The sequence below is a fragment of the Electrophorus electricus genome, chromosome 13 (assembly GCF_041902795.1).
Source record: "Electrophorus electricus isolate QZ-2024a chromosome 13, ASM4190279v1, whole genome shotgun sequence".
Taxonomy (NCBI): Eukaryota; Metazoa; Chordata; class Actinopteri; order Gymnotiformes; family Gymnotidae; genus Electrophorus; species Electrophorus electricus.
Window position 1 is genome coordinate 2,091,931 of NC_137509.1, and position 20,265 is coordinate 2,112,195.

A 20,265-nucleotide genomic window follows, 5' to 3' on the forward strand; every position below is an offset into this window, starting at 1 on the left:
TGAGGCTGTTTACATACATGTTGTTGACACAAGTACACATTTGGCTCGCTGGGTTATTGCTGGGTATTCGAGAATAAATCTGAGTAGCCGGGGGCCTCCCGAAACAATGCTAATCTGTTTGGGCAAAAAGTGATTTATTTCAAAGCGATGGTTTCGCTAATGGGTCGCTTATTCACTCACTCATCCCAGCACAGACTGGCTTTGTAACCTCCCCAAGAGCTTCACCTCTAATAAAGCGTAAGCGCTGTCCTCAGCGTGCGTGACCCACAGCGCTCCCCTACAGGCACGCGTGGCCTCAGTACCTCGCGAACCTGCGCGAGACTTGCAGGCGAAGCGCCTACTGGCGGCTAACGCGAACACGCTCGCGTTACCCGCATTTCTTCCCTCCATCAGAAGAGGCGCCTAGGATGAGAGGGAACGTGGTCTCGTTCTCTGCACGCAGTCCACTCGAGAACAAACCATTTCACTGCGAGTTGTACTGTGTATGACTATGCATGTGACAAATAAACCAAACTTGAAACTTGAAGTGATGATAAACCCCAGCCCTGAACCTTCTGTCCTTCAGCATCTATGAGTGATCGAGTGTGGCTGTATTATCCATAGTCAGTTATGTCGTGGCAAGGTCAGTGCAGACATACAGGTTACTGATTGAGTCAACATGACCATGCGTGTGTGCACACATGTACATGGTCACTGCGTGTTTGTGACCCAGTTCATGTAGGTGTACGAGTGTGTGGCTTGTCTCCAGAGCACTGCCTTTAACAGACATGATGGGGTCATTCTCCAGGGAGAAAGCAGGGCCTCCAAGAATCTTTCAGTGTTGATGGGAATCTCCCGGCTGTTTGTGGATGAGCTGCAGAGTTTTTTGATGAATGATGCATTTCCTGTTCTTTTCCCCAGTTTCCAGATGTAGTACATATCCTGTTTTTTTCCTCCCAGTCCTCCATTGTGATGCAAAATGTGTAGAGGAACTGGCTTCACTTCCAGTGATGTGTTTTTGATCTCAACTCTTGGACTTTGTTTGAAAGAAAAATAAAATGAAATCTCTTCACAGACTGCATGCAGTCACCCGACGCTGACGTTTCCACCACGTCCGCCTCATCCGGGTGTCGCCGGTCAGGCAGACGCTGATTAGAAGCGACACCTGAGTTCGCTAGGAAACGAACATCCTTGTAAAGTCGCTGAGAGTGTGCCAGGCTAGGAGCCACGGCCTGTCAGGCGGCCTGCGCTCCACGCCTCCAGGCTCGCACAGGCGGCTCTCTGTGGCGTTCCGAGCCCAGAGAGGCCCCTCTTTATTCCGGGCATGCGGGCCAGGCTGGCTGTAGCCCCGGGCCTCGCCGCTGTCCCTCTGGGTTCCGGGAAGTCGGAATACTGTGCTGCTTGACGCTGAGCACATAGCTCCAGCCGCAAGCTTAAATTAGGCGTAGTGAGGTGGTGGGGGGGAGGGGTGGTAGCTCAGCGCCTAGCAAGCGTGCCCCGCAAGGGAACAACTGCTGGGGTGTTCAGCTGGAGGACAGACTGTTGATCCCAACACTCCCTGGAGAGTGAGGAGTGTTAACCCCACTCTGGGTGCATCATCTCCCGCCTGTGTCTCTGCACCCCTGGACAATGACTGCAGGGAGTCCAATGTTTCATCTCCAGCGGGAAGCCGGAGTATTCGGGGGGTTTGTTTTTGCACTCTGGTTTCACACTGCCTGCAAGCCAAACACTGATGATGTGCAACTTGCGTCAGAAAAGGGATTGAAAAATTTGTTTCCATTTTAAAATGCCAGAAGAAAAAAATGTTTAATTTCTCTGGATGGATTCTTGCATATTTACTTTATTTTGATTCTGTCAAGTTTGATCAACTGTGGAACCTCAGTCCTTTAATACCACAGTATTACACTATATTGATGCCTTTAATATAACCATCTTATTTCATGTAGCAGTTACATGTATGAAATATAAGACGAGAGATTAAAAACTTGAATCCTGCTCTGCTAACGTCAGTGACAGTGATGCATTACTTTAAGATGACAACCATTTGCCTACAGCTAATTACAGCAGTAAAGGACGACGCTCACTGCTCCTTTTCCCGCTCAGATCACAGATACTGGCCACATCAAAGAATGCATAAACACAGCCGTTATCTTCTTTGGCTGTGCAGGCTTCATAATTCTGGCCAAACTGATGTGTTTTGTCTGCCTGGCCCGTATGAGAGCTGGCGGCTGGCTAATTCATTTTCCTCTGAATAACAGAAACCAGGGCCGCACATGGCCAGCGGGATCATGTACTAGGGATAACAATTTTCATACAGAAGGCCTGTTGTCAGGTGTAAATGGTAGACATGAACAGCTCTGAAGAACGCAGGAGTCTGGTGAACGGAGATAAGGGCCCCAAAGCTGGAGGAAGATGCGCAGAGCCTCTGGGTTCTGGAGTGTCCAGGTTCTGGAGTGTCCTGGTTCTGGAGGAGGGTTAGGTGTCCTGTTGTGTGTCCTGCTGTGCTCCCTGTCTGTGCTGTCTGAGGGCCTGGAGGAAGACTTGCTTGACTTGGCTCATCATGGTGCTGTATAGCTGCAGATCTTCTTCTTTGGCCTGCAGTGTGTTTTTTAAAGATGCCCTCAAAGCGTCCAGCTCCTTCTGCTGGATGGCAACCCTGGAGGGACATGAGGAATTTGGTTTAGCAGATGCCGTAGCTATTCTCTAATTATTTTACCCGGTGGAGAAGAGCAGAGCTCACTGCAGCAAGATACTAAATTTAATTCGAGCCCCAAGGTCCATTGGCATGGTGTGCAGGTATGAAAAGTGTCAAAGTTCTTTAGAAACCATTTTCTCTAACCAGTAGCCACAGAACGTCAGCAGACAGCTCGGGTGAGGTCGAGGAGTCAGTCAGTGTTAAATTGTGTCTGGGTGCTAGACTGGCCGATCCAGTCAGAACACTAATGTGCCAGATAAGTTCCCAGACAGCCAGTGGGGACCCACAGTGCAGTGTAAGGGGTGTAAAGGGAGTGGCCTCACTGTATGCTGAGTTCACCGAGCTGTGTGTCTCGCGCTGGCTCTGAGCCTCGTCTCGGAGACAGGCCCTCCTGTTTGTCAGGCAAACTCAGACCGCTGAATGATGTGCCTGTAGGAAATGTGCCATGAACAAGCCTTACGTGAGACACAGTCGTGTGAAAAACGACCCTCTTTGAATTCTACGGTTTTACATATCAGGGCTTGAGCCTTGATTCTTTCTGTTGTAGATTTGCTGGTGTGCTTGGGATCACAGTCCTGTTGCATGACACAATTTCAGCCAAGCTTTAGCTGTCAGATAGATGGCCTCACATTTGACTCTAGAATACTTTGGTATACAGATGAGTTCATGGTTGATACAATAACTGCAATGTGCCCAGGACCTGTGACAGCCATATAAGCCCAAATCATCACCCCTCCAACACTGTGTTTGACAGTTGGTATGAGGCGTTTGTGCTGGCATGCCGTTTGGTTTTTGCCGGACGTGGCATTGTGAATTATGGCCAAACTTCTCCACTTTGGTCTCATGTATCCAAAGGACATTGTTCAAGAAGTCTTGTGATTTGTTCATTTGCAACATGGCAAACTTAAGCCATACTGCCATGTTGTTTTTAGAAAGAAGAGTCTTTCTCCTGGCAGCCCTTCCAAACAAGATGTACTTGTCCAGGCTTTTCTAGTTGTACTGTACTGTCATGAACTTGAATATTTAACATGCTAACTGGGGCCTGTAGAGTCAGATATAGAACTTGGTATTTGTGCAAATGCTCTGAGCATTGCACAGTCTGACCTTGGGGTGAATTTGCTGGCATGTCCACTCCTGTCTGGAAATGGCCTTATAACCCTTCCCAGGTTGATGGGCAGGATAGTTTGCTTTTCTAATGTCATTGCTGACATCTAACCTCCTTGGCAGCAAACTGCCAAAACGTCTGCTTTTATAGAGGTGCTAACACCTCAGTTAATCAGGGGCATTTGCTTAGCTGCACCTGGATGCTATGTAATACCTATGGAAACATTAAGAGTCTACTTAATTTTTCACACACTGCTTCTGCATTTTTGGCCTAGTTTTTGTTAAATATATGACAGTGTCATTTGTGGGGTTTTTTATGTCTGAGGTTATATTTACTTAATTTTTTGAGCATTTTTGTTAATGTCCTGATACACCCTCTTCGAATTCTATGGTTTTATGTATTTCACATGACTGTAGACACCATGAATGAGCCTCTGATCTGTGAGCACCATGAACGAGCCTGTCCTGCAGCAGTGCTACACCTGTCCTGCGGTGAGATCACACCTGTCCCGCAGCAGTGCCTGTCCCTGTCCTGCGGTGAGATCACACCTGTCCTGCAGCAGTGTCCATACCTGTCCTGCTTCGGTTAGCCCTGTGACCTCCTGCTTTCTCTGTGTCCAGTTTGGCCCTCTCCAGCTGCTGCTCGAGGACAACTGTGCGACGCCTCTCGTCGCAGAGCTTCTGCTCGGCCTCCACACGCCTCTGCTGCGCGTCCTCCTCCCTGTCAGAGAGATTCCTGTCATACATACCTCACACATAGCTGGGTTTTTTGTTTTATTTCTTTTGGGGTTTTTTGTTTTTTGTTTTTTTTGCAAGAGCATACTTCCAGTAACCTGCATGGGCGGGGCTGGGGTGGCACCGGCCCCCACAAAAATTTGATTGGCTGCCCGTGATGCCCCACTAACTGAAGCAGGCAACTGCTATGCCACTAGGATGTCAGTCTAGGAGCTGAATATTATGTTGAAGTTTTATGAAAATATGATAATGACCTTGACCATGTGCATTTCTTTCTAGTGTCAGTTTAAAGGAACTCAAAAACAACAGGATCTGTAGCTCTTTACTGAGTGTTACTGCCAAACGACTGCATGCAAGTAAAAGAGGTCCATGCTTGATGTAAGCTCCAAATAAATTCCATGGACAAGCATCAAAGTTCTGTGTTTACTCTAGAAAGGCCAAATAAGCGCCATGCTATCAGTTATCTTACTGTGAAACAAGCAGAAATTATGTTTAACAGCTAAGTGGATTTTTTTTTACCGTGTTTTGACCCGAGTTGAAGGACTAGCTGTGGTCACTGATATTAATTCACACAAAATCCTAATTTTATTGGCTGCTGATACGCCCAGCACAGCACTCTGTGCCGGTCTTGCCCCTCACCCCATACTGACATGTCAGAGGTTACATCTAGTAAAGAATCAGAGTTGTATTGCTTCAAGAGGTTTCAAAAGGAAAAGAAATGCAAACAAAAACAGAGCAGACTTCCTGTTGAAATTTCCAGCTGTACTTTCCATGTACTCTGTCACATAAGAACAGGGAGAATGACCTAGTCCACACTCGGTATAAAAAAACAAACAAACAAAAATCTCTTCATTTTAAAGATTAAAGATTGCCAGAATAGATTGAAAGTTTTGGCTACAGTGGCTGCAGGGATAAGCGGGTGGTGGAGTAGAGTGTGTGTTCCTGAGGGGCAGGTATGGGGGGCGTTGATTACAGAGCCCAGGTCGTACCTCCTCTGCTGCACCTTGGCCAGTTCCAGCAGCCGGTCTCTCTCCACGTTAGCAGCCTGGTACAGAGCCTGGAGCTCCACGCTCTGGGTCTGCAGAGCAGCCATCTTATCAGCACACGCAGGGCAGGATGCGACCTCCGAGTGCTTGCTGACATTACAGACGGTGTCATATAAACACAGACAAGACGAGACGCGTCATGTAAACACACAGTATGGTGACTCAGGTATGCAGGGCCTGCTTGAGTGAAAGGTGCTCAGCTGTAACAGGTCACCTGGAGTCCAAAGCGATTCCAGCTGTCAGAGCTGACGCGACGACTTTATGTCCCAGTTTGGAGATTGACCTGTAAAAAGGCAAGATGACCAATCCCAGTCCAACCAGTTTTCAGGTGTACTGAAGCAGAGTTGGACCAGTAAAGCCATGCCTAGGATGGTGGGCGATACCTGGCAGACGTAGACTTCCTGCCTCCATCCTCCTTCGCCATCAGAGGGGTGGAGCTACTCGTGTTCTTCTCTCCTCCACCCTCCTGTTTCTATAGGGAGACGTAGTTTCTTGAGTAAAGAAAAAGCTATTTGCAGAACATGTGTTTCCCTATTGGTTTGACATGGAAGGACTTTTGGAAAAAAGTTGAGAACAACAAAAACCAGTGATAATTGGTTGGTTGATTCATCATAAGTACACGAGCACAAAATTTTGTTAATATCTCTAGCTGCTACATAAAAAAGTATTCCTAAATCTTACATCATCAAAACCCTTAAGGTTTACTCAACACCAATTACACATGGGAGGGGGAAGGACTCTGATCACTTCAAAGACGGGACTTTATATCTAAAAAGTTGGGTGACCATAAGACCACGTGTGTGGTCCTGTGTGTGTGTGTGTGTGTGTGTGTGTGTGAGTTAAATATTGCCTTAATTAGGAAGAAAAGAACCCTTTAGGTCCCCTGGAGCGTGACGTGTGTTTTACCCTCAGGGCAAGCTGCTGGACCTCCTGTTCTAGCTCTTGGACCTTGGCCTCCCTCTCCGACACCATCTGCTTGAGCTGCTGGACCAGGGAGCTGTGACGCTGGGCCTCGGCGTGCAGCTGCGTGCTCAGGCCTTGCTGGGCCTCTTGACGAAGCACCTCCTTCTGGCCCAGTTTGCCCAGCATGGTCTGTAGCTGCTCCTGCTGCTTCTGCGGGTGGCCGGAGGGGGGAGATGCTTAGCTCTGTGAGGAGGCCCCACACTGAATGTCCTCGACTGTTTAATCAGGACTGTGGAACCACAGCAAGTGCTGTCTGTGCTAGCAGCCTGTCACACGACTGAAAGCAGTCGCGTTGTTCCGGTCCTGACTAGCCTCTGACTCCGACTTTTTCATCCTCCTTTTTTTCTCAAACTAAGCAAACTTGAAAGTCGACATAAACTTTTAACAAATACACCATTATCAATTATGACTGCATCCGCGCAGACTGAGCAGACTGAATGAAAATCTTTTTTGGCAGACATCCGTCTGCCACGTGTGGCGTCTCACCAACAGCGCGTGGACAAGTTCATCGTCGTGCTTGGCCTTGTCCAGCAGAGTGGTGATCTGGGCCTTCAGGGCCTTGAGCTCGGTGGAGAGGACGCGGTTCCTGGCACGGCTGCCCTCCAGCTTCTTCTTCACGTCGGTGTGCTCACTGAGCAGGAGCTCGTAGTCTGCACTGAGCTTCTGTGCGCGCACACACACACACACACAGAGACACACAGGATGAGCTAAGTCTAACCTTGGTTACTTTGTGGCTTTACTAAGGGAAAACTAAATAAATATGATTTGAAAAACTGCCCACAGCTTTTAATGTAAATATTTGTATGATGTGGTTTCTAATGAAAAAATTACTTTAAACTTGAAACCAACACAAATATCCATGTTTGGAAACATCACTTTAGGAAGCTAAAAAGCCAGGATCAGCATATCACTACCCGCATAGTTCTTAAACAGGAATAACGCCACTCTCGTTGTGAAAGGATGGGCTGAGGACAAACGTTCGCCTCTCTGCACCGTTCACACCTCCAGGGTCTCCTTCCTGTCTCTCTCCATGGAGCGGATGTAGTTGTGGTTCCTGTCCTGGTTCCTCTGGTGGACTCCACTTCCCAGCATGTCCTGCTCTGGGCCGAGGTCACCTGACTGCCTCCTGCTGGAGGCCACGCTCAGCTGCTGTTCCAGATCTCGCACCTGCATCACCATCACCACCATCATCATCACCACCACCACCATCGCTATCATCATCATCACCATCACCACCATCGCCATCATCATCATCACCATCACCACCATCGCCATCATCATTATCACCATCACCACCATCGCCATCATCATCATCACCACCATCACCATCACCACCATCACCATCATTCTTTCCCTCCCTCCTAAGACACAGTGCTCCCTGCTCTCTGCTCCCAGTAAACTAACACAGTGACCTTTTGAGAATTATGCAGGCCTGAGTGAGTCATGTGAACACTTAGTGTAGATATGACGGTCATACTGTACTCATCATACTGAACTTGTCACATTTACACACATTTTTTTTCAAGGCCTTCTGAACAGTAAGAGACTTTCTAATCTGTGTGTCAAATAAAATGCATTGTATTAAAATGTGTTGTGATGCCTTTCCAAGAGGTCACAGCTCTGTCTGCGTGCGGGTATGTGTGTGTGTGTGTGTGTGTGTGTGTGTGTGTGCGGCTCCATACGAGCAGGCTGACCACACTCACTCTGTTTTGTAGGGCCAGTATCTGCTGGGCACGTCCTCTCCAGCTCCCAGGGGTGCTCAAGAGCTGCTGCACACACACATCCTCCCCCACCTCAGTGCTCAGAACCTGACAAACACAAACACAAACATCCTCTCCTACCTCAGTGCTCAGAACCTGCAAGAGCACCACACCATGCCTTACACACACACACACACACACAGGTGTTGTATTTGATACTGTAATTTACTTGAAGAAACACAGGTGCTGTATCCGATACTGTAATATGCCTGAAGAAACACAGGTGCTGTATCCGATACTGTAATGTGCCTGTAGAAACACAGGTGCTGTATCCGATACTGTAATGTGTTTGTAGAAACACAGGTGCTGTATCCGATACTGTAATATGCCTGAAGAAACACAGGTGCTGTATCCGATACTGTAATGTGCCTGTAGAAACACAGGTGCTGTATCCGATACTGTAATATGCCTGAAGAAACACAGGTGCTGTATCCGATACTGTAATGTGCCTGTAGAAACACAGGTGCTGTATCCGATACTGTAATGTGCCTGTAGAAACACAGGTGCTGTATCCGATACTGTAATGTGCCTGAAGAAACACAGGTGCTGTATCCGATACTGTAATGTGCCTGTAGAAACACAGGTGCTGTATCCGATACTGTAATGTGCCTGTAGAAACACAGGTGCTGTATCCGATACTGTAATGTGCCTAAAGAAACACAGGTGCTGTATCCGATACTGTAATGTGCCTGTAGAAACACAGGTGCTGTATCCGATACTGTAATGTGCCTGTAGAAACACAGGTGCTGTATCCGATACTGTAATGTGCCTAAAGAAACACAGGTGCTGTATCCGATACTGTAATGTGCCTGTAGAAACACAGGTGCTGTATCCGATACTGTAATGTGCCTGTAGAAACACAGGTGCTGTATCCGATACTGTAATGTGCCTAAAGAAACACAGGTGCTGTATCCGATACTGTAATGTGCCTGTAGAAACACAGGTGCTGTAGCTGATACTGTAATGTGCCTAAAGAAACACAGGTGTTGTATCTGACACTGACGTACCAGGAGTGATGAATGGGACACTAACCTTGTGGGCTATCTTTAGTTCCTGCTTGACAGCTTGTATCTGGTTTCGGTATTCAGTCATTTTGAACTGGGCTGTGAATAACTTCTCCTGGAGGGACTTCACCAGTGGACTTGTCTATACATATAATGAAAAACATTGTCAGGCTGTATTACAGCAGTTAAAAATATTTCAGAGGATGGTCTGTAATGTTAAGGTACATGACTGGTAAATATTTCAGAGGATGGTCTGTAATGTTAAGGTATAAGGCTGGTATATATTTTAGAGGATGGTCTTTAACGTTAAGGTATGAGACTGGTAAATATTTCAGTGGAGTACCTCCTCCTCCTCTAAGATCTTCTTCTTGTGGTCTGCATTTGCCCCAGGGCTGTGTATGACGACATCCTGCAGCTGCACAGAGAGCACCTGCCTGTGATACTCTGCAGGACTCTGCAGGACTTGGCATGGCACACACTACACGTTTTTAACTATTTTAACTCCTATCTTCAGCCCAATGTCGTTAATGTAAATGTTTTACCTCTTTCTCTAGTTCTTTCACTCTGTTGCTCATTTGTTTGGTTCGAGCCTTCTCTCGTTCCACTTCGGCAGCTAACTCGCGGTTCTTCTTCGACAGCTCCACTATCTTGGTGGCTGCTGCATCCCCTGCCAGACCTGCTGTGCCTTAACAGAGCAGATTCAGATTAAAACACATTTAAAACACGAGCAAAACCCTACACAACAAGTATGACATTTCAGTCACTATTCTTACTGATTATATATATAAACTCACAAACCACTTTATCAGAAACATCTTCTAGCTGTAATGTGTAACACGGTTTTAGTACAGTGACTAGTGAATGTAGGTATAATGTAATGATTTAATAAAGTGGGCAGTGAGTGTCTCCTACAGCAATGAATATGCCAAATGTGATGAAAGCCAGAAGCCAGAAACTGGAATAACCTCCAAAGGAAAAGCAGCTGTTAGTTTAGCACAACCGTCTCATTAGCCGAGAACAGTTTAGTCAGTTTAGCTTGCTAGTTCTTGTACATTTAATCAGCTAGCTAGCTGTGTAATGTTAAACTAAATTTGTTATTAATTAATTTTAACTTGTTCCACAGCGGAGATAGTTAAGCAGCGAGTTTAAACTCGCCAGCTCTGTCAGTAGGTTAACTCCCCCAGCTGTCACTCATTCTCTTTAAGCTACAAACTTTAGCACCTCAGCCTATCAGATGCGGGAATTACGTATGTCACAGTAGGTATGAGTCCTTAATGGACTGGATCATTACGTATGATGTTACAATAGGCGTGAGTCCTTGATGGACTGGATCATTAGGTATGATGTTACAATAGGCATGAGTCCTTGATGGACTGGATCATTACGTATGATGTCACAGTAGGTATGAGTCCTTAATGGACTGGATCATTACGTATGATGTTACAATAGGCGTGAGTCCTTGATGGACTGGATCATTAGGTATGATGTTACAATAGGCATGAGTCCTTGATGGACTGGATCATTACGTATGATGTCACAGTAGGTATGAGTCCTTAATGGACTGGATCATTACGTATGATGTTACAATAGGCATGAGTCCTTGATGGACTGGATCATTACGTATGATGTTACAATAGGCATGAGTCCTTGATGGACTGGATCATTACGTATGATGTCACAGTAGGCATGAGTCCTTAATGGACTGGATCATTACGTATGATGTCACAGTAGGCATGAGTCCTTAATGGACTGGATCATTACGTATGTCATAGTAGGCATGAGTCCTTAATGGACTGGATCATTACGTATGATGTCACAGTAGGCATGAGTCCTTAATGGACTGGATCATTTGGTGCCAGCTGAGGTCATTTGAATATTGCTGCTTCCAAGGATGCAACCTACCTAGCAATGGTCCTTTAATTGAGTTGCACCCTGTGTGTGTGTGTGGTGTGTGAGTGAAAGAGAGAGAGAGAGTGAGAGAGTCTTTCTCTGGCTGTCTCACTCTCAAAAAAATTTCCAGGATATTGTCTGTAATTTGTAGGCATTGGGGAGTCCCTATTAAAATGAGGCAGACTCCCAGAACTTCCAGGAGACGTGGTCTGTCTGCTACTCCAAGACCACCTTTCTTGAAGAACCCATTTTTACATTGTTTATAAAACTTTACATATTCTTAACAAGTCGGTCAGGCGTAGAATGGCCACTGCTCTATCACGTGCCCTTACCCACTAATGCCAGTCTGTCCTCCTCCCTCTTCTTCTTCAGATGTTTGATCTCAAAGTCTTTCTCGCTCAGAAGTTTATGGAGTCTGCCGTTCTCGTCTTCGAGCTCTCTCACGCGCTCCTGCAGCCGCTCGTTCTCGTCCTGTAGCAGCCTGAAGGAGACAGCACGCCCTCGCTGAACACAGGCACATTGGGGAGTGTTGTATCAAATGTTATGCGTGCTTCCAGCCTGCAATGCGTTTGCCAATTAATAATTCGCGTTTGTGTTCTGACTGTGCAGCGGTTTACCGACACCCACACTCGTAAATTACTTCCCACCCATCGTTCAGCAGGTGTCACCTTGCACTGGACCGCTGCACCAACATGACGTTGTCCTCGGACAGATTAAGACTGTCCTGGCTTGCGTCTTCTCTGTCGAGTTCAAACCATGTCTGTTTCTTCTTCTCCAGTCTCTTCTGGAGACGCTGCTCCTGCTTTTCCTGCAGGGTTTGAAACTGTCGCCTCAGGTTCTCCTTTAAGTTGGCGTTATCGGCGTCACCCTCCATCACTGCCAGATCAAAGACCAGCGCACATGATTCAAGAGTCCTTGAGCACAGGACCAGATAACGCTATAGTTAGCTAATCAGTCTTCCCGCCCACTAAAAAGAAAAGCCTTAAAAAATAAATAAATTGATTTGCTAAGTAAATCTGGGAGGTTTCTAGGTAAATATTAGATAACTGGCATGAGCATCGGTGACGTTGCGCTCCCAACCTCTCACTTGATCAAGACTCCAGAGCTACGGCTAATGTTAGCTAGATTAGGTCTCCGGCGACATCCCAGATATGTATACGTCCCAGATTACTGTCAAACGTACCGTTCAGTTAGTGCGTCTCCTTCACGAGTAACAACTAGAACTAAGAAAAGACGACGAATGCGGCTTTGTTAGAATAAACAGACTAAAGTTAGACAGCTAGCTAGCCTAGCTAACGAACGTTTCCTTCTAACCGTAGGACGCCAGTGTTTCCCTGGCAACGAATCTCCAGGAAGTGGGCGGGCGCCTCTATGGCGCCCTCAGGCCTGCGTCAGCCTCGAGAGTGGGACACGAGGTGCTGCGCGCTCGGAGCACGCCTCGCAAACCCTGCAACCACCTGCACTAACTTAGCTTAGGGTGTTGGCATCGCGTGAAGCTCTGAGTAATGCTCAAAAATGCAGATTATTTCTACTCTTATTTTATTTGGCATAGATGCATACAATGTGTAATGGAGCCCCAAAATACCATTTATAGTTTTAATAAAATAAAACAATTTTATTTTATTAAAAAACAAAAAAACGTGCAAATACATTGCAAGTAGGTATCAAAGTGCCTGGCTAATGTCTACAGGATGTACGACATTTACCCACAAACAGAAATGTACAAAGAGAAAAATAATGACGTAGTTCTCCTAATGACGGTGCTATTTTTATGAGCTATTTGACTAAATAGCTCAATGGGTGTTTAATAACAAAATCTGACTGCACCATTAACAGTAGAGGCTATTGTTATAAATATTTAGAAGGCGTTGTGTTATGCAACCATACACTTCGTTGATAAAATTAAATATTATCAGGCATGTCTATCGTAGTGTCACAGTACAGTACAACACTACCTACTGTAATTATGGTTTTAGTTTTGGTGTCCCACATAGATAATATTACAATCTTACAGGCTAAAAAAAGAAGAAGCCATTTTCAATAACAGTCTCATACAAATGATTAATCTCTTCCTCCCCAAAATGCTGCCATTTGCAGATACTAGATGTCCTGACAGCGAAACAATTGTGTTCTACAGCTCACCGATGCCTCATTCTTTATGTCAGCTGTATATAATAATTACCTGTTAATAATATTCAAAAATACCATCATTTTTCAGCCATATCATGAGTCTATTTAAACTTTACCCATTACACTATTCAAACAGGACAACAGGGCAAGACTTTGAACAAAACACAACTCAGGCATACTCAAGTCACACTTTACTTTGAAGTCCAGGTTCTATTAGTTACTTGCTTAATTTAAGACAAAAACAAAATCTTAACTATAACCCATTGAAATAGGAACCCACTCTATGGCATTTCACCCTCACACCACAGATGTGCAAACATATTAGATGTAGTATTACTTTACAACTGCATCACTGCTGCCTTGTGAGACCAGGGTTCTTTAAAACTGTGGTTGAGTCATGCTCATTTTCCCTGCACATAACCAGTTTTCTGATGAAATTGTAAAATACACAAATATTTCCAAAATGTGCAGAATGAAAGAACAGTTTAAATTGAAGTCCTATTAAACAACATTCCTATGTGCACAAGTTAAATTGGTCTTTTCTACCCATAGTACTGTGTGGTAATACCTTTGCTTTGGAATGGTTTTGCACACATGAATGATGAAGGCACCTCATAAGACCCTAAGAACATCTATTTTCTCCCAGTGTGAGAGATGACTGACACTCACATGGGCACAACATATCAGTCTAATCATATAGGAGCTGCTCTGAATAAGTCAGACAACATTTTACAACCTGTGAAGAAACTTCAATACTCTGATGCATCATAAAATAATTACATCTAATATCTAAAGCATAAATATATAGTTAAATATTAATATGTACCAATACATGTTGGAATTATGTACTAAGAAGATATCAGAGCCCCAAATTAAACTACACTAAAATAAAACAACTATAAAACACCAGTGCTTCTGCTGTTCACTTATGCTCCAAGGCTTTGTGCTCCAGTGCTTTCTGAGCCTCTGCTGGCTTCAGAACGTAATCTTTGTACATGGAGTAGATCACCCCTGCAAGAGACAAAACATTCAAGTTCAGTACCTTTCATGATGTATGTGTACAAGCTTAACCGTCTGTTCAAAGTCAATTAAAGAAGTTGATGTTTTTGAATTTTTCACTTCATCTAACTGCTCCCTTATCCAATGTTTGCAGTTCAGAAACCATGTTTAAAAATATACAAGTCTACACTGAATACTGAAACCACATATAAGCAAGTACTACACTACTACAATGTAATACACAGCATGACGTTTCTTGCAGATCACGGTGTTCAGTGATCCTTCAGGACAGATTACAGCTGATACCTTAGAGGAAGTCTCCCATGGGATCTCCCTGTTATGATGGAATTTTAACTACATATGCTGAAGAAAAGCTGGGTCATACCCATGGTCATGGCCCCCACCACGAAGCCCTGCGCTGCCACACGCATGTGGATCAGATGGACAGACATCTTTGTATCACCCCTTTGTTTCAGCTTCATGAGTCTGTATGCCACAATCGCAAAGAATCCCGCCATTCCTGCCGTGAGGGGGGGAAAGGCAACATCCTTCCTCACTCTACCGTATTTAAGACTTCAGCGACACAGAACCAGCTCATTGGACTGCACTGTTAAGTCTGCAAGCCAACTGAAAAGTAAGTTGTTCATCAGTTCTGAGCTTACCAACAGGGACGAACGGATTCTCCTTGGCTTTCTTGAGGAACTTGGACTCCTCATTGTCGTCATATTCTACAGCTGACATGGCTTATCTGAAAAGATAATCATAAATCAAATAAGAGTTAAACTCCCTCGTCATGCTCTCTAAAACAGTCTACAGCTTACTACCAAAATTGCTTTATTTATTTAAGAAAAGTTTCAAATCACCACACAAATTGCCAAACTGTCTAGTGTGTTAGTCAGCTTCAGAGAAACATTCCTGACAGAGGTGCACGCTACATGGCATCACAGGTTCAACTAACTGGAGCAAAATAAAACCAAAACCAAATGAATCAGCAGTTATAGGTGAAGCTCTGAGAAATTACAGCACTTTTTCTGAAGTATTTAGGGCGAGGTGGGAGATAATATCTGTTTAACTCAAAGTTAATCGCTGGACGTCGCATTCACAAACAAGAGGGCTAGCTCAGGGACTACAGTACACATGAGCCTAGGCACCTGTGAAGTGTCCGTTTATGGGAACACTGAAATTAGTTAAACAAGTGTATTTCGGATTCAGAGCAAGACTAACCAGTAAACGTGTTGAAGCAACAACTAGCTACATAGGTTAGCTAGCTAATGCTACCTATCTTAGTCAAGAAGACGACGCATGTCGTTGGCGAATGTACTGGAAGGGTAGCACTGTCCTTTCGCCATCCAAGAGAGGGTCATTCTTCCAGCCCTTACCACATCTCTACAACTAGAACAACCAGATGTCCAACAAACGAGTAAACTAGGCTAGATAACCTAACACAGACTGATGCCATGGAGTAGGAAAGACGTAGCGGGTAGGTTATTTCAGACTCTATATGCCATGCTGGTATTTTATGATTGACACAACGAAAACGCACTGAAGAGTAAAAACTGAAACGAACAGACACTTGTGAGCTACTTGGTGACTTAGTTAACAGTTAGTGGTGAAGGTCAGTGGTCCAAGCGCTCTGTCATGTGCGTGGTCCAGCAAAACCAGCTAGCTTAGCTAACCGCCAACTAGAGACTGTATAAGCAATAGTGGCCAGAAAAGTAGCTTACTTGGTCAAAAAGATTAGCTAGATAAACGAATCGTGGCAAATATGAATACACAGTTCCAGCTAGCTGTAGCTTAACTAGCCAGGACTGCCTTTGGCTCAGCGCTACAACTAGCTAGTGTTAGCTAACCTAACTACATTTCCCCAACATGTCAATAAGATTTACCAGCTGTTTACGCTATTTCGCTTATTGAATTTAGATATATATAGAATCGACTGAAACATACTTAAAATATTTGAAACGATAAAGAAGCCTACCGGCTTTTCTGAGTTGCCCGCACGGACCGACAGGAACCTCCGACCTTCTGCTTAGTAACGGGAACTAAGCACTTCACGAGGCACCTCCGTCACAGCGCTGACGCAACCGAGACGCGTTCAAGCGCTCTCTGAAAGTGTGTGACAGGGTTCAACTTTCTGAATAAAAAACCATCACATTCATCATTATGTTTTCCCAAGGGTGTAAAAGCGGTCGTTTTAGATGGCACAGTAACATCATTGTGTTATTTTATCTGTAACTAGACTACTATAGCTTACTTTTTAGAAATGTGTCATATGTTAAAAACTGACTCGTATCTTTGCTACAGGTATTGCTTATTGTTGTACTTCGTTTTTAAAGGTCGTTAAATACTTCGTATTTAATATAATTTTATCGTTATATACTAATAAATATAGTTTGTAAAATTCCAAAAACGTGCTCTTGAAGGAACCATAATACGGAGGGTGTAACGGAAACATTTTTTGCCCTGCGGCTGTCTCAAGGGGTAAGACAGAAATACTCTGCTCTTCTTCTACGCGCATTTCAACGATGCAACGATGATTCAGCAAGATTCGTGCAGGGATGTTGAGATATACCTAATCCCACAGCATACTCGCTTTACTTCGTTCACATAATGCAGAATTGGTGCTAAACTAAGATGAAATCTGGTGATCGCAAAGGACATCGTATGTGATGTAAATATATGACTTATTTTCATCGTCATCAAACAATTTAGTGACTCTTCGTGTCCTGTAGCTCATCAGGATATAAACCTTTGTTGTTCCTAAATCCCCAATTTGCTAGTTTTAAAGTTGTACATTAAAATAGAAAATAAAGATGCAGACATGAGAATTATTTGAATATAATAGCTGGTCTCATCCTTTATAGTAAGTTAAAGATAACATGCATTTGAGGCCTCTGGAGAATGTCTGAGGGCTACACATGAGTTACATTTTTCTACACTTTTTTCAAGCGTGATCATGTAATAGCCCCTCCTTTTTTTGAAGTTTCCACCATTATGTCCAACTTATACATTATTTCCCATAATGCAAATTGATAGTCAACACCTATACCAGTTGGAGTTTGGTACCATTACAATCCAAGAGAAGACATCATCTTACATAAGGTCGTTTTTCTGTACCATCATGTACCTGGTGGAGGGATGATGTGCCTGCTGAGACTTACCCAGAATCCTTTGCAGAAGCCTGCAGAGACCTCTGCTCTGTACACAGATCATTTTATAAGGACACAGAACCTCTATGATCCTTTATGTTTTACATTATTAATATTTATAATTCAGTGTTTAAACTTCTTTTTTCCTGTAAAGACTCTTTTGATTACTTCACCTTCCACATGATAAAGTTGATCAGAATAACTTTACATTGATAAGCACTAGACACCTGCACTGTAAGTGCCAAGCATTCATACGTGTTTTGTTCTCCTGGTGTATGGCACCCGCCCACTTGTTGAGAACATGTTGAAGGTGTCATAATAGAGGTTGCAGCGAACACATTTCAGCCCTGCAATGATGATTCAGCAAGGTAAGACACGTCACGTGTTTTTGTTGTCTACGTGCAGAGACGGAAAACCTGATGGCAACAGACGTTCAGATCAAATCTAACCAATAAGAACCCAGACACGGTTCTCCTTAAAGGAAAATTATGGAGGATATAAAACAGACTAAACAGAACACATTTCTAAATTATTTTTTTTAAATGTACCTCTTAATGCCAGAGATCTGTAATGTTACATATATGTTGCATTGGGTGTTTATGGTAAGTTTATGCCTTATCAGAATCACTATTTTTCTTTTTATTTGTAATTTCACAACAATGCTATTTAAAACTAACAACCCTTATTTTTCATATTTATTTTACATAAAAATGTGCAAACTGTCAAAACAAAACTACCTCAACATGCTGCTGTTGCTGTACAAAAGTGAGAAACACTTATGTAGTGAAGCATCAATGAGGTCTGTTCCCCCCATGGTTGTGTTGTATTGATTCACAGTGTGTGGCCTGTTGGCCTCCAGAAATACGTTGTCTGATTTGCTCCAGTGTCACACTTGAGGCTCAACTTCACAGAAGGATGAGATCAGGGTAACAGGTTTGCTGTCATACCACCTGACAATGATGTTGTTTTCTTCTTTCTCCACCCTGGAATCGACAGATCCTCTGCCTTTCTTGGCAAGACTCTTCTCATCTTCAAGCTGACAAAATAGAGCTGATCAATTTTGTGTTTCCACAAAACAGATCTGCCACTGAAGAAGCCTGTGCACCAGTGGTGCTGGAGAAAAAGAAAATGTCAGCAAATACTTTGTCTATTTGGTATGATGGGAGTGTTTCATATAGTTTGACCACACCATCACCTCCCATGCCAAGTAAGATTTTCTTCCCAGTGCCAACTAGTGGGGCTTCCCGTCAAATAAGGGCAATTATTGGGTTGTGTGTCCCTCTGAAGGACACCGTTGGTTCAGCTATAAAGTTGTGCTCCTCTGGGATGGTATCTAAGCATTGTTTGTGAAGCCATGGGGTGGATCTTCCAACACTTTTCCTCTTCTTGCCGATTCCACAGATCAGTGGTTAGTGAAATGTAGACACAGCAGCAGCGTCTGAAAACGTTTGCATGATGTTGTTGTCAACTACCATGGGACACCTAGCATGATTTTAACAGTACAGGTGATTTCCTGGCAATTGGCAAAGGCCTGTGCACAGGTAAAGGCCAATCCATATCTCCAGTTCTTTAACTGTGGTGTTAACATTGCTGTGGCATTCAGATTTTTGTACACTGTGCAAATTTGTTTGTTTGTTTGTTTTTTTGATGGTTATATTTTGCTGTCTTTGCTTCATGTTGGGTTGCAGTACATCATCTAAATTGTCTGATTCACTACTATCTGAATCATCAGACCTACATGACTCATCACTCTCCATGTCTTTGCTGCTGCAAGTGTAATCAGGATCTTTAGGTTCTTTATCTGAGCTTCTGAGATATCTTCACATCCCTCAAACTCACTGTCATCTCCAGTGATAATAGAGTGCATCCTTAGGACTGTATTGGTTCTTGGTATTCATACGACAAGCAATTAAATGCTACTGAAATAGGCTCAACAAAACAGAGTAAAATTCTGGTTTGTTTTATTTACCAAGTGAAGAGTGATTTTAGTACAGACATGTTAAAACACATTTTACTGGTTGATTTGACATTACATTTATGTTTACATTTGTTTAAATACGCTTTGAATTGAATATCAGAACACATTTTGATTCAAAACAGAATTAATTGAGCAGCTCATTAGCATTTTTCTTATTGTGACAAGGAGGTCACATGACATCTTTTGAAGCCATTTGAAGTTTAAAACCCCGATGTAACACGTGTCACAGGAATCATTTCGTAATTTGTATTTAATCATTTTGCTCTAGAAATTGGATCCGAAGCATTCCTATGTAATATGAGACATGTTAGTAAAGCATTATAATTGTTAAATGGGTTGGAACATACCCATACATTTAAAATGAGCTCGTTTTGTCTCGCGCTAACCAAACACACCACCATTTTGGGAAATGCGATCACAAGTATTTATCACATCACTGCATCCAGGAGGTTTAGGATGTGCCACGTAGGGACAAGTTAGAATGAAGGTCTCTATAGCATAATGTCTTTACTTTATTCACTTAATACAAAATGAACTTGACTTACATAATAACCCATATTAAGCTTTAGAAGTAAAATAATTGTGTTGTCTGCAGTTAAATCATATATCAAATGCCTTTTTTTGGAATCTGGTCCACCTACACACGCACACAAAAATTAAATACTATCATATGTGTATAAAGTTTCGCAGACTTCTATACAGAAAAGCTTTGTAGAGGACAATTTTCGTATCAACCACTAGATGGCGCTAACTGCAGAGAGATATGCATGGCTCTACTGATTTCTTAAATGTATGTCTGTCTTTGCAGTGCTGTGTATACTGTAACCGCACTA

At 43.6% G+C, this 20,265-nt stretch overlaps 2 protein-coding genes across 6 annotated transcripts; both read right to left on the reverse strand.

Moving 5' to 3' along the window:
• Window positions 1–1,801: 1,801 nt before the first annotated feature.
• Window positions 1,802–12,532, reverse strand: ccdc13 (coiled-coil domain containing 13). 4 transcript variants are annotated; one of them, XM_081694446.1, is made up of 16 exons: window positions 12,360–12,532; window positions 11,845–12,052; window positions 11,509–11,657; window positions 9,829–9,971; window positions 9,630–9,701; window positions 9,315–9,428; window positions 8,226–8,378; window positions 7,525–7,689; window positions 7,009–7,185; window positions 6,466–6,672; window positions 5,943–6,031; window positions 5,774–5,842; window positions 5,503–5,649; window positions 4,351–4,499; window positions 2,998–3,103; window positions 1,802–2,635 (listed from the first exon to the last, which is right to left on the reverse strand). In XM_081694446.1, exons 2-16 carry the CDS (start codon window positions 12,048–12,050, stop codon window positions 2,455–2,457), a joined length of 2,127 nt encoding a protein of 708 aa, XP_081550572.1. In that variant the 5' UTR covers window positions 12,051–12,052; window positions 12,360–12,532; the 3' UTR covers window positions 1,802–2,454. The 4 variants fall into 4 exon arrangements, with proteins under 4 accessions (XP_081550572.1, XP_081550571.1, XP_026874786.2 ...); XM_081694445.1 differs by having other exon boundaries at window positions 11,845–12,532; XM_027018985.3 differs by having other exon boundaries at window positions 8,226–8,330; window positions 11,845–12,531.
• A 166-nt stretch (window positions 12,533–12,698) lies between these two features.
• Window positions 12,699–16,411, reverse strand: higd1a (HIG1 hypoxia inducible domain family, member 1A). 2 transcript variants are annotated; one of them, XM_027018998.3, is made up of 4 exons: window positions 16,284–16,411; window positions 14,968–15,053; window positions 14,691–14,825; window positions 12,699–14,317 (listed from the first exon to the last, which is right to left on the reverse strand). In XM_027018998.3, the coding sequence occupies exons 2-4, from the start codon at window positions 15,044–15,046 to the stop codon at window positions 14,229–14,231; spliced, it is 303 nt and encodes a 100-aa protein (XP_026874799.1). In that variant the 5' UTR covers window positions 15,047–15,053; window positions 16,284–16,411; the 3' UTR covers window positions 12,699–14,228. The 2 variants fall into 2 exon arrangements, with proteins under 2 accessions (XP_026874799.1, XP_081551315.1); XM_081695189.1 differs by having other exon boundaries at window positions 16,253–16,296.
• Between the last annotated feature and the right edge of the window lie 3,854 nt (window positions 16,412–20,265).

Coding starts and splice junctions, on each gene's coding strand:
- higd1a (XM_027018998.3), bottom strand. CDS start 15,046: ATGTCAGCTGTAGAATATGACGACAATGAGGAGTCCAAGTTCCTCAAG. Junction 14,826..14,967: donor GAATCCGTTCGTCCCTGTTG/GTAAGCTCAGAA, acceptor CCCTCACGGCAG/GAATGGCGGGATTCTTTGCG. Junction 14,318..14,690: donor GGTGGGGGCCATGACCATGG/GTATGACCCAGC, acceptor TGTCTCTTGCAG/GGGTGATCTACTCCATGTAC.
- ccdc13 (XM_081694446.1), bottom strand. CDS start 12,050: ATGGAGGGTGACGCCGATAACGCCAACTTAAAGGAGAACCTGAGGCGA. Junction 9,972..11,508: donor GGACAGACTGGCATTAGTGG/GTAAGGGCACGT, acceptor TGCTCTGTTAAG/GCACAGCAGGTCTGGCAGGG. Junction 6,032..6,465: donor TCCAGCAGCTTGCCCTGAGG/GTAAAACACACG, acceptor GTCTCCCTATAG/AAACAGGAGGGTGGAGGAGA.